The 13,283-nt window shown below is 39.4% G+C and overlaps 1 protein-coding gene across 1 annotated transcript in view; it reads right to left on the reverse strand.

Moving 5' to 3' along the window:
- Positions 1-6: 6 nt before the first annotated feature.
- efr3a (EFR3 homolog A (S. cerevisiae)) overlaps positions 7-13,283 on the reverse strand; it is a gene marked incomplete at its 5' end in the record, with an annotated part of 118,360 nt that continues 105,083 nt past the window's right edge. The window contains 8 exon segments of the mRNA XM_035671235.1: positions 7-3,726; positions 4,267-4,316; positions 4,405-4,508; positions 4,888-4,936; positions 5,404-5,489; positions 10,565-10,692; positions 11,817-11,884; positions 12,171-12,302. Coding sequence (XP_035527128.1) covers positions 3,621-3,726; positions 4,267-4,316; positions 4,405-4,508; positions 4,888-4,936; positions 5,404-5,489; positions 10,565-10,692; positions 11,817-11,884; positions 12,171-12,302 — 723 coding nt within the window. The 3' untranslated portion in view covers positions 7-3,620.

Genomic DNA, 13,283 nt, shown 5'->3' on the forward strand with positions numbered 1-13,283 from the left:
TGTTAAATTATTGATTATCTTATCGGTATCGGCCATGAGAAGCAGGTAATTATTGAAATCGTATTGGATGGAAAGAAATCCATTTTGTGCATCCCGAGTAGTTTGCCATGTGATCCAGCAACGGGCGCTACACCATCAGCTTGACCTATGGCCTTATTGATTATTATGTAAGGACATGTGGCCCATTAGTGTGCTAAGGGCAAACATTTTATCCTCTAAGATCATTAATCCCCAACTGGTAATTTTTGTGTTTTGAGATTGTTTGTTCGAGTCTTGACTTCAAATTTGTTTGAACTTTCCGTACACAGTGACAGTACCTAGTCTTGATACCGGGTTGGAAATGGGCTCAAAAGCTGCTTCGCCGTCACACTGACTCCTGAAAAAGACAAATTACCAGCCAAAGTTCGAACTTCTTAGGCTCATGTTGGTGATTTCAAACAAAGCTCACTTCGCCGACCTGCACTCGACAACTTTTTAACATACCGAACCATCTCAAACATTCACGACTGCACACAAACACAGCTGCAACATCCTGCTCAGCAGAACAAAAACAGTTTGTCTCTTTCATTCGGTTCAGTTCTCCATCGTTCACAACAAGAGGAACTGATCTGCATCCAAACACACCAGACCGGACTCCTCTCCACAAACCAGTCAACTGATATCTGTTCAATATTCTGAGGAAACAAACAAACAAACCCGTCCTCTCTCTGAAAGTACGCACTGACCTTCAAGCCTCGAATAAAAGCAGCGGCAGCGACGTACTCGGCACAGCTGCTCAGACCAGACGATGGCAGCAGGTTTCTGCCTCCAACTGGAGGGATTTTTCCTTCCAACACTGAGCTCAGATCAGAGGAAATACTGATAACCATCTGTTATTACAGATCACAGCTGCAGCTCCACCAGATATGAAGGATCTCGTTCCAAAAACGCCTCCTGTACCCCCTTTTGGAAACAAAACGTGGCCTTGTGGCAACTGTTGAAAAAGTAGAGATGATTAAATCCTCCCAAAAATGTCACCGCTTTGTATCAGAAGGAGGATATTGATATTAATACATTCAGTGGGGAGGTTAACTTTGATGAGGCGTCAGCTGCCGGAATGAAACCGTCCATATGGCGACTTGCAGGACGCTGGCTCTGATAACGTCCAGGTTTTTTATTTAGATTAAGACATTTTGAATTCAGGAAACAGGAGGTGGAACGACTTCTGTCTTTGGCAAAGGGACATGTTTTGGTTGTGTAGAAGCTGCCAGAAAGCTGTGAGGAAGCTGCGGGTTGTACAGAACAAAGCCCGACAAACTTCCACAGAAAGGAAGAGTTTTTACAGTTCATACCGCTGGTAGAGATACATTTACATTCAATATCACACACGTTATTTACTTTATTATTTATTACTTTAGCAATGTGTATATGCATTGACAAGCAGCTGGACTTGTGTGTTCATGTGGGATTTAACAGTACATCCACTAGGGGGCAGATCGTGACTCAATATCTTGAGCCTGGTTTTAGATCCCAGAATCCCCGCCCACATCTCTGATCTGTTCAGCAAGGCGTAGTGCCCACTGATGGTTGTTTGCATGCAGTTTATCTAGAAATAATCGACCAATCAGAGGTTTGCATTTAGTTCAATGCATCATCTTCCTACGTAACTAGCTAGCTAGGTCCACAAACAATAGCAACTTACAGTAATAGAAACGCTTCAACTGATATATTTCTGTTTATTGTTGTTAAAGGTCAGAATTTCAAGCAAAAATTAAATGAAATGTTTTTGCAAGACATAAAGTAACTATTTAACATACCTACGTAATTGCCAACATGCTCCATTGTTTTATCTCTGACTGCAGTTGATTGTTTACTTTATATCCTGATCTACTGCCCCCACTGAATGCCCATAAACTGCATCATGTTTCATGTTGTCATGAGGACAAACACTGAGCTAAATAGAAAACTTGCCGTTATATGATTGTGCATGAAATTTAATTCAAATGTTTCAGTATATTGCAGTTGAAGTTTGGCTCTGAAGACATTTGAGACATTGACAATTTTTCTATTCACAGTAAAGTCTATCCAGGCTGGTGATAGAGATTAGTTCTACGGATATATTTTCATGTTTTTGCGATCGCTCTCTATCAAACACTTTGTTGTTGACTGGTTCAGTTTTAAAGGAAGAACTTCTGACGTTACGGCTGCTAGAATACTTGATTCTCCGACACTCAAGACATCTGTTAATACCCCCCAGTCCACCACAGGAGGTTTGAGAGCTGGTTCGGAGTCTGTTTATAATCACTGGGTTCACGTTGGTGGAAAGGGGGTTTTAATAGAGTAATTCTAAACTATAGTCTGGACATTAAGTAACAGCAATGACAGCAATGTTTTAGTTTTTGAAACTGAATACCAGCAAAGAGGGAACATTTTGACAAAAACTGGTAAATAAACACCGACTGCTGTGAGATTTCCTTTTGCCAAATAGAAAGTGTTCGTCCTCATACCTTTGTAACTTTCCTTACAATCGAACCATGTACCAAACATGAAAATGTAATTTTACAAACCTCTTAAAAAACACGTCAGGAATAAGAACTCGGACCAAAGTTACTGCAGCTTTCCAAGTCTGACATTTTAAAGAGCTCTTGAACGACAACAAGATCTGAAGCAGAACCCACAATCACCACCAACCATGAGCGAGCCGCTTCTACCCAACAGGCTTGAAAAACAAAACTCTCTGGCTTTTGAGAGTCGCTGACGAGCAGTTCATAACCAGTTATTTGAAAATTGAAGTATTGCTCTCATTTTATTTCTCCACATGAAACGTAGCTGGTTGTCGAAGTCATTTCTGATGCTCATTCGCCTAAAAAAACATCAACGATTGAACCGGTTGAGCCGTGCAGCAGCAAGCCTAAAACTAATCTACCACCTTCTGAAGTTAATTCAGTTATTTATATTTTCTACTAACGCGTGACGGCACTGACGCCTACTGATCAACAGGAGAACAGATAGTTGTTAAGAGGCGGAAACTGGCTCTGAAGGAGGAGCATTACAGCTGAAACCAGCTTCAAATGTTAATCCTGGAACTGGTTTTAGGCGTTCTTAAGAGAGTTTCAGACTACAGCGCATGTACAAGGTTTGAAGCTTTGGCTGGACCAGAAATGATCGACTGGATCAGAGTCATGCTGTGAAGTAACGTCAAAAACTGCATCTATACACTGTTCATCTGCTTTTTGTTCTTGGTGACTCATGTTTAGTTTCAGGGATGTGAGTCAGGCAACAAACTGCAGCCAATCAGTTCATTTAGAGCGTCTGGGATTAATGCACGTCTGCTTTAAGCTCAATTAAGGATCAAAGTATTTAAGAGAGAGCAGAAACAGATGGCACTTTTGGATTCAGAAGTACCATTTTCACTTTTTAAGGGTCCTAAACTAAACTATAAACTATTCTTTATGTGAGGAAGTTCAGTTTTTAGGATAAATCTTGGTATGAAACTGAAAATGGCTGCAGTTTGTGTTTGTGAACGCATCCCTGACTCCGTTGTGCTGGTCTGAATGGAGACAACTGGAGCGCAGATTGTGATTTTGTAGTTCTTTCTCAGCATTTTGCATTTTGTGTTTCAGATATTTTTGTGCATGTGATCAGTAGACACACAGGTCTGGAAACTTCATCTCGTAGACGGGGACGGACTGGTGCTGAGTGTGTCCCGCTGAGATTGAAACCACTCCGGAGGGGCTGGGCGGAGGCCTGGGGAGGGGGATGAAAAAGGGGGTAACATGTTAAAATTGAATTTCTCTAATTACAGTGGAATAAATCCTCAAATACAGAACTATCAAAGGGGTTGATATGTTTGTATCTTTCTCGGCTCTAATTGGTTGTTTTGGTACTTGCAAACACCATTACAGCAGCCAGAGGAACCTGATTTATTCAGTTATGATATAGTGAAAGTTTCAGCAAATATGACCAAAAATTACTTTTTATAAAAGTTACCTACTGCAGCTTTAACTATAGCAAAAGTTAAAAAACTAGTCGAAAGTAAACATTACTATATTAAATGTTCAAAATTAGCATATTAGCATGTTTACATGTAAGTATTCATGGCCACATTCTAGTATTTTACTGTATTTCTCTAATGTTTAGCTTGTTAGCATAAATCCAAATGTAAAGCTAAGGAAACCTAAAATCAGTTAAACAACTAAACAATCAAATCTTCTTATTATGTAACAAACCAGATCCTAAATTCAAGTGAGTGTTTTAAAAGGTTATAAAAAGAAAAATGCGACTCACCTAATTGTGAGTTCAAAGATTTGTGCCAGCCGGTCGTGCAACATGTTCGCCTGGAGAAAAACGAGAGTTAGTCGTTTTAGACACTGATTCCTGTACACTATTTATTTATTTATTTATACTTCATTGTTTGTTTTCTACCTTGGACTCGCAGTGTGCAGCAATCTCCTCAAACGGAGCTTTCTGGAACTTCTCCATCACCTGACGCCTCTTCTCCCGCTCCTGCTCCTCCAGGCCGGTGGTATCTGTACACGGACGGAGGTCAGTTATGTGTGCGGCAGTCAAAAAAGTTGCAATAACAAGCTTATATTTAACATGAGCAGCAGTCAGAGATCTTTGACAGATATATGCATATTGTTAAGCTCACAAGTCAAATGTAAATGTTACAAAAATATGTGAGCTGTATGAACTGTAGTTTTATTATCAATATCATTTTGTCAGCCGTGTCCTGACAGTCAGTGGATCTCGTGTCAGAGAAGCACCAGCCTGAAGGACTCTTGAAAAAAAAAAAAAAAGCCAATATTTCATTTGTATTCTCAGAGACGCTTCAGGGAGTCCACAGAAAGGTGAAAGGAAGAGAAAAGTACAAGTTGCGCAGTCTCAAAAACGTCTCTTTGATCTCACCGATGGCTTTCTTCAAGGTCTCGAACGTGATCTCCTCGGCCAGCTGCGACTGTAGAGGAATAAAAAAACCACAAAGCCGGGATCAAAGATTTTCTCTAAAACGTGACGTCAGGCTGCTGATCAATCACCAACCAGAAGCCTCGGTCATTAAGAGCTGTTGGGGATGAGCTGTGAACAAATGAGGACGTCATCTGACAGAGTATATTAGCACAGACAGTACTGATGGAGCTCTGTGCAGAAACTTTATAGGTCGGATGGGGTGAAACAAGAAGAGCTACATTAGTACTGCTGTCACTGGTTTTAAAGTTCAACTCAAATCTCTAATCAAATCACTATATTCCCAGTGTGGTGTTAGTACTTTTTACTTCATTAAAAGCTCTTTCTCCACCACCATCTAATATCTCTACATTGTGATTTTAAAGTTGTGTGTGAAGGTTATAGTTTCCTCTTCTCTTTATTTGCGGGAGGAGAATCTGAGTGTTTGTTTCTGACCTGTGACATTACAGTTACACCGACCTTGTCCGGGAGGCTGTTGGACATGATGTCCACTTGAAGGGAGATTGTGTCCACAAAACTCTTCCTCCTGGTCAGACGATCTTCATCTGGAGGACGACAGACAGTTCAACTAGGGATTCATATCACTTTTACACCCCGATGCATGCTGGGTAAACAATGAATGCAACATACAGCAGCACAGCAGGAGCACATTTCTACAAAATGTGAAGTTTTACCATCTGTTCAACACTGAATGTCAATGGTTTCAAGTAGAGGTGCTAAATTAAAATATGAACTCTGTATTTTTACAGTTTTCAGAGCTGCCTGTCCAATCTTTGAGTTTCATGGTGCTTTCAAGTGCCGTGTTTTCCATGCAGGGTGTTGAAGTAGTCGTAAACACTTAATTATTCACCATATTCACAAACGGGGCATCGATTATTGTTATCCATTGCAAAGCAGCAGTTAGACTCTCAAACCGGTCTCTAAACACTGCACTCAATAGGGCCTGAGGACTTTCTCAGCTTGCCTACTTCTTTTGTGTATTTTTAGTTTTAAAATCAGTAAACCAAAACCGGGAAAGGAGCCGTTTTCTGTTTTGGAAATAAAAAAAAGGAAATGAAAGAGCGGCCAAGATATTTGATGCTGTGCATGTAGATATGAGAATGTTGCTCGCAGCTCAACAAAAAATGGACTCCATGCTGAAAAGATCACTTAAAGTCAGTTTCACTTCCACCTGCATCTGGTAAACCTGCTTTGAAGTGTCATCCAGTTTGTCCGAGTTACAAAGTAAATATGGACCTATGTTTACATAGGCGATCTGAGTAAGGGGCTAAAATACAAACATATTTGGTCATTTTAATCGATTTCCATGTGTTTCCATGACTGGAAAACTAGAAATTTCCAGGTTTTCCAGGATGCTTGGATATCCTGCTGTATTTGACAGCTTTCATTGTAATTTTGTTTCTAGACCTTCCCGTAAAACCACAGCACCGGGTGTTTGTTCAACCTCTTATTATATTACATTATTACATTGACTGTCCTGTCTCAGAAGCAAAGTTCAAGGTACGAGCTGGAAAGTGTCCGACTTTGACACCAGAGACTGCTGTTCACCTCCCATCTCCTACCAACAGTCAGTGCTCCTTTATCTAAACTTCTTTAACCTGAAACAAGCTGTTTTAGCTGCCTGAACTTTCTTTGTCAGGCACTGATGTACCACCCATTGTGTAACGAAGGTACGAGTACTTATTGACTTGTTCTTAGTGGCCACTTGATAACAGCAACGACGTCTCGGCTCCCTAACAGCAAACTCCATTATCCACACAGCCAGACTTCCATTTCTATTTTGATGTTCTACTTTAATACAGCAAGGAACAAATCCATCTGATTCTGCGGAGCGATAAACTTCTCAGGTACCTCGTTCCCCAGGAGGGCCCGTCTTAATACCGCCGCCTCAAGCACTTGAGTATTCATCTGAGCTGCACCGAAAGAAATAAAAACCACAGATACTTTCTCAAGTCGAGGAACAACACGGTGCAAGGTCGTCTGATGAGGGTCAGAGCAGTTACGGGTCAGAGAACGTGTGAAAACAGAGAACAGCAGCACATTATAATTGTTGTTTGTGTGAGTCACACCAACCTTTGTTGTGCACTTTGAAGAGGTATGAGTGAGCAGCCTGCCTGGAGGCACTCATGGGGAAACTGATGTGAGCAGAGCTGAGAGAGAGCTGGGAGTGTTATAGTTTCAGCTTTTTCTCTCTTATTACAGAACTACACCAGAATTACCTTTAATTAAGATTCTGATGTAACAAGAACCAACTGTAAGGATCGGAGAACTCAGGAAGGAGAGTCTTCTTCAGGAAAACAAGTCTGTTTACTAAAGTTTACTAAAGAACTAAATCTTGTTAGAGAACTAATGTAGATTTCTTCTCAAATTGAGTTTTGTTTGTTTAGTGTTTATCTGTAATCTCTGCTAAACTAGCTAACAGGCTCTTTTAGCTCAACAGTTATTCAGCATTTGCTCTTGACTAACATAGATGAGAACTGGATACAGCGTCGTTGGGTGGGATCCGTTCATTCCTATGGAAGCTGCTCAGTGGCGAACAAAGCCAATAAAGATTGACAAATTACCCAGATCTTCCGCATCTTGTAGCCCGTAAAACGAGCGCACTGCAGATTTCTGCTGTCCAAGCTGCTAACTTCTGGTTTCACCCTCCGCTAACTTGAATAGATGATAAAATGATTTGTGTGGTTCTTCAAGACTTTCCAAATGTTATCAGACCGAATGGATCAAATTCTTATCATGAAACAAGTAATTTCACTGATGTTCAACAAATAGCAACTCCATTCATAATGTAACCTTATAGGAAAAAGTATTTTTGGGCCAGTGTCCATCATGTGACGGAGGCCATTGTTGTAATTACATGGTACGGCCAATATCTCAAATTGGCTTCAAAGCAGGGCGCTCTTCCTGGGGGCTTGTTGACTACTAGCCACTATTATTGTATCCATCAGATACACTGGACTTGGGCCAATATTCATGAAACTTTCTGGAAGGGTGTAGCACGGACAGAGGTAGAACTCATTACATTTTTGAGCATATCTGAATCACAGGGCGGATACATGAATTATTTTTCACTTTCAGCCAAAAACGCACTCCATTGACCATTATACCCCGACAGAGCAGGGTTATGTAAGTGGATGGTGTGACACAGCTAATATGGTCACTTTCTCAATTTTGGACTGATTCTCTTAAACGTCAGCACTGTGAAGATAGTTTGCATTTAGATGTTGTAAACTGGCACGTCAAAGTTCCCTGAAGCTAACCTCTGACAAAGACATAACTTTCTTGCTGCCACTGCCATTGAAATTCATTGAAATTAACAGATTTTGGTCCAAACTTTCAGTTATAAAAGCTGGTATGAAAGTGTCCTTACTTAAAAGCGTTGCCCGTAGTGCCAAACCCACTGCGAATCAACTACACTCTCATCAATCCCCATTTAAAACTGCAGCAGCCATTTACACCAAACAAGCTCAGACAGACAGTACCAAAATGCAGGTGTTTATTTATTCTCTTCTAATAATGACAACTAAAGCTCAACACAAATTAAAAAGTACTCCCTACACCAACAATACTATGAACGACAACAAACAAATGACTGTAACATTCATAGTCTACATTGTTGTCTACATACATGTACTCACCGTAACATTTCCAGATGCAATGCAAGCAAAATAGTAATAAAAATTGTGAAACCATTTTATTTCTGTATACAGTAGGATGTGTACAACTACATATTGGAGACAACAAGGAATACTAACAATCTACAAGGATTTATCTAAAGTTAGTCAATCGTTTAAGGGTGTGGGATAGTTTTCCTGCGGGTGTTTGTATGTGGTTGTGTCCTGTGTAGCTCAGTTAAAAGGGATCTAAGCTACCAAGCCAAGGGTGTACATCCACTGTCACAAAGGATACATTTTAGCACCTAGCAATAGCAGCTACAGTAGCATCGTCTCTATTGTCATATCAGTTACTGTGTACACCAGGACGTCGGAAACTTTAATGGTTTTATTGGTCTCACTGCCACGGAGATTAGAGAGCTATAGTATGAATTGAAGGCACGTGGGAACCCTGAAAAAGTTGGTTCCTATCAAAAAATAACCAAAATACGTTAAGGACAGTTAATTGTGCATTGAGCAACACCCTCTGTTGACGACATCCTTGAATGGTTCTGCTCAAAACTGGTGGAAACAGAACTGGTTCAAGAACCAGAGCTAATCTGGTGGACAGAAAATCCGGTAGTGTGGTTTCTGGTGATAAAAACTGGTACCTCATCAAAGGTGCATGAACCAAAAACAAAACTATCAAAGCTGCGAGTAAAAAAATATATTTTGGCTGCTAATGGCTTTGTAAAATACTTTATCTGCAGTCTTTTCCAGCTTAACTAAACTATAAAGGCAGGAGACGCTACTCTAGCTGGTTACCTCTGGACGTCTGCTTGCACCTGTGGAGGATTTTTCCTACTGTGTAAAGCACTGATGTTAGATGAAAGCATGGCAGAGGAAAGGAAACAGAAGCACACTGTTTGTTAGACCAGAGACGACCAAAAAACAGACAAACTTCTCAACCCTTTTACCTGTTTGATTTGGATAAAATTAAAATTAATTTCAAGGGTTCCACCGCTGCTGCCTCCACTCTGAATTTTTTCATAACGCTATAATTTAATCACTTTATTGGCACGAAGACAAATAATTAAATATCTTTCTTTGCCTCTGGTTTGTATGGATTTAAAGTTTACTTCCAGGGTTAGAATTTAGAAAAATCAAAAGTCTTGAGGACCAATCATTTCTGGAGAAGATTTTTGTTCATAAAGTCTTACAGACGTTCAGGGTGCTCTAATGTGAAATATCATTTTAAATTGCCAGAGAGGACGACAGCCTTCTGTGTAATAAAGCTGATCAAACAATGGGAAAGTTTGTTTTCTGTTCACTGAACAACTCCTTAAGCTGTTAATCCTTCAAAGAAATTTCGGCAAAATCTTCACCGGGAGCGCCAACAACTCCTGCAGGGACTGTGACTTTATAATGGAGGGAAATAAAAATGTAACAGTGCACCGAAACACATGTTGAATCCTTATATCTCATTCTTTCTAATAACTTCTTCAACTCTTGATTTCACTCTTAAATCTCAACCTAAGTTTGTGTAAATTTCATCCTCCATCAAATGATAATATTTGACATCTTGTGCATCATTTTGTACACATTTATGCAAAATCCAGTCTGTTATATTCTTTGGACACTTTGGGATCTGCACTAGCATTTAAAATGAAGTTCTGTGGGTTACAACAATAACTGCACAGCAGGAGCTCGTAAAGATGAGCCGAGTCAATTTGAAGGATTTGAACAAGAGAAAAAAATCTGCCAGAGGCGAAACAAGATAGTATGTATGAGTCTGTACATTGTTTCTTAGCAAAATTCTGCATAGTATCCCTTTAAATTTGGTCTAAAACTCAAAGCTTCCTGTTTCCCAGTAGTTTTGTGGTTAAAATGGAGACCATATAGCGACAACCTTTTCTGTCCATTCTTCGTAACCTTAAAATAGAGGCTAAAATATGGAAATATCTTTTTTTAAAAGCTCCATGAAAGAGGCTGTAAAGTTCCATGTAGTTTGTGTGACCCGGTCGTACCTGTGACCTGGGGAACGTAGGGAATGGAGAGTCTCTCTGCGTTGTATCCTGGTCCTGCCAGACACTCTGCCATATCGGCTGTCTGGAAGTACAGAAGTCTGTCCTCTTTGTCCAGACATTCGGGGATTCTGGGAAGAAGAAGGAGAAGGATGAAAACCATGATCCACCTCCTCCAACAAAGAGCACTCATATCTCCAGCAATGTGTTTGGATGGTTTAGGGTTAAATTTGGATAAACGTTTGGGTATACAGATAATCTAAATGAAGCAGAGCAGAGCTTTCTAGAAGATCTAAAGCACTCAAGTCCAAATTTAGTGTTTAAAATCCTTGCATCTTTCACTGCAGAGGGGGGATTTAATATCAGAAATAGATCCCGGTTCTCATAATCAGGTTTTATCAGCAGATGCCGGGTGATTTTGGCGCTCTAGGTAAGAGTTTATTTCTGTTTGGTTCAATTTGTGTTTCCAGGACATTTGAATACTTGAGGTAAACATCAAATAGCAGCACCAATATGCCAGAATTCGATTCTGTCTTCCTCCAAGAAGCTCAGTGGCTAAAAGTTTTAGATTGTGGTTGTACTCAGAAACTGCCAAGTAGTAAAGTTTGTAAATTTCAAACAGGATGCTACAGAAAAAGATCTTTACAAATAATGGCTAAAACCCAAACAGGAGATTTAAGGTTTTAGCCGAACGTTCTGAGCATCTTCGACAATTCGCCTTTGGCTTTAAGCTGTCATGTTTTCATGAGATTTTAGGGTTGCGGTCTGTTTTTTAGACTCAAATCTTCAAAAATCTAACCTCAGGCATGCCACACATTCACCAGTGGATCTCTCCTTTATATCAGAGATACACATTCACAGGCAAACATCAGGACTACAATAGTGGAGGGAAAGTGGCTCAGATCTCAACTAGTGAATGTTTGGAATAAAGAGCTGGCTCACAAACAAGACTCGGGGCTTCCTGAGTTCTTTCAGAAACAACAACAACTAATTTCTGTACTGTATATGAGATTTAGACCATGAATATATATCATATTGTTTCCACCAAACCAGAGTTAGTGATTGTTGGAAAGACTAACAAAGACAATTTTGGTGAGTTTTATTTAGTTTGTTTGTTGGATTTGGTTATGCAAGCCTGGTAATAAGGTTCCCGAGTTTGAATGGTGTTGAAGCTTAACTCAACCCATTAGGTTATTTCTGTCTCTAAAAATGTTTATAAAGTAAACCTCCGATCTGCCTAGTTGTGGATACTTACGGACACTTGTCTCTGAAGATGTGCTCTGGGAGGAGGTATGGAGCATCCAAGTTCCTCAGCTCAATAACCTGGAGAGAGAACAACGGAAGCAGCGAATAGTATTCAATAGTGAACCATTTCACCACATAGCAGGTGAATAAAGAAGAGTGACAAACAAGGTAACAGTTACAATTGACGGTGGATCGTCAGCATATTAATGAACTTTAATATTCATTCTGCAAAGAAAGAGCGAGTTCAACAAGAAAAATGTGCAACATAGTCTTTAATATACATCAAAGAGATTGAAAATCATAAAGCTTTAACAAAACTTGAATTGATGACATTTAGTGAAGTCATAAAGAGTCAATGATGCACCTTGCTGACGTGCTGACAGAAGGGAGGGTTTGCGATCATCTGGCTCAGGAAGTTAAGGTACGCCGCCACCAACGCCATGATGCCACAGCGAATAAACATTGGCATGTTCTCCTCATTAGCCAGAGCCATGTCCTGCACAAAGCAGTCACACATTAACAAACATTAATAATTTTTTATACATGAACATTTTCATGCATTTCTTTATGACACAGATCATATTGGAGGCTGAAAACTTCATTGAAAGCACTTTCTGTCACTGATCAAGGTTTTTATGAATACATGAATGTTCTTAATACCATTTAGAAGCATTTGTTTTACTACTGTAGTATTTGCTTTTCATGTTCTTCACTTCAGATAGCAGTAGTAGCAGTGTATATATTACATATATTATATTATATATTGTATATTATTGTTCTGGAGGGCTAGTGACTGAAAATAGGATTTTCTCTGATTTGAGGTATACCGACAAATTACGGCCACAGCAAGTATAACTTTGAAGATAGACAGTTTATCTTGGGCTTTAAATAAAGACTGAATTTGTTGTTTTTGCGTCCTTCCATTGACTGTAAAAACAACTGTACAGCGGTTGTCTGCCTCATTTCCTGTGGGAACAAACACTGAGATAAAAAGTACCTTTGTATCATCACTACTCTGTTCTTAGGGCTTTACAAAAGTATAACTTACGTGTATGTTTTAAATCTCTTTGACCTTTAAATACTTTTTTTCCTGTGACATTTTCTAACTTGAACCTACATGTGCTTATTTTGTTCTCCAAATTCCCAAATGTCCTTCGAGCTCACAGCTTGTAAATTTACAATCCTACTATACAGTTTAAAAACATAAACAGTGAACAAGAGGATATTTTGTGAAACAGGAGAGCAGAGACAAGAGCACATCTTCTATATTTTGTTTTAAACTGTAATATAATGCACATATTTTTACACATTTACATATTTTTCTATACATATATTGTTGACAATGTTGTAATTATATGCACATATTTATTAATGTTCAGTATCATTTGTTATGTCTTGTGCAGCAACTGTATTACAACCGTCCTAATTATTAGTCAAACATCAGAAAGATAATTGCCAACCATTCTGGTAATTGATT

Source organism: Morone saxatilis, unplaced genomic scaffold (genome assembly GCF_004916995.1).
Source record: "Morone saxatilis isolate NCDOM2014 unplaced genomic scaffold, NCSU_SB_2.0 Contig23, whole genome shotgun sequence".
NCBI classification, from domain to species: domain Eukaryota; kingdom Metazoa; phylum Chordata; class Actinopteri; family Moronidae; genus Morone; species Morone saxatilis.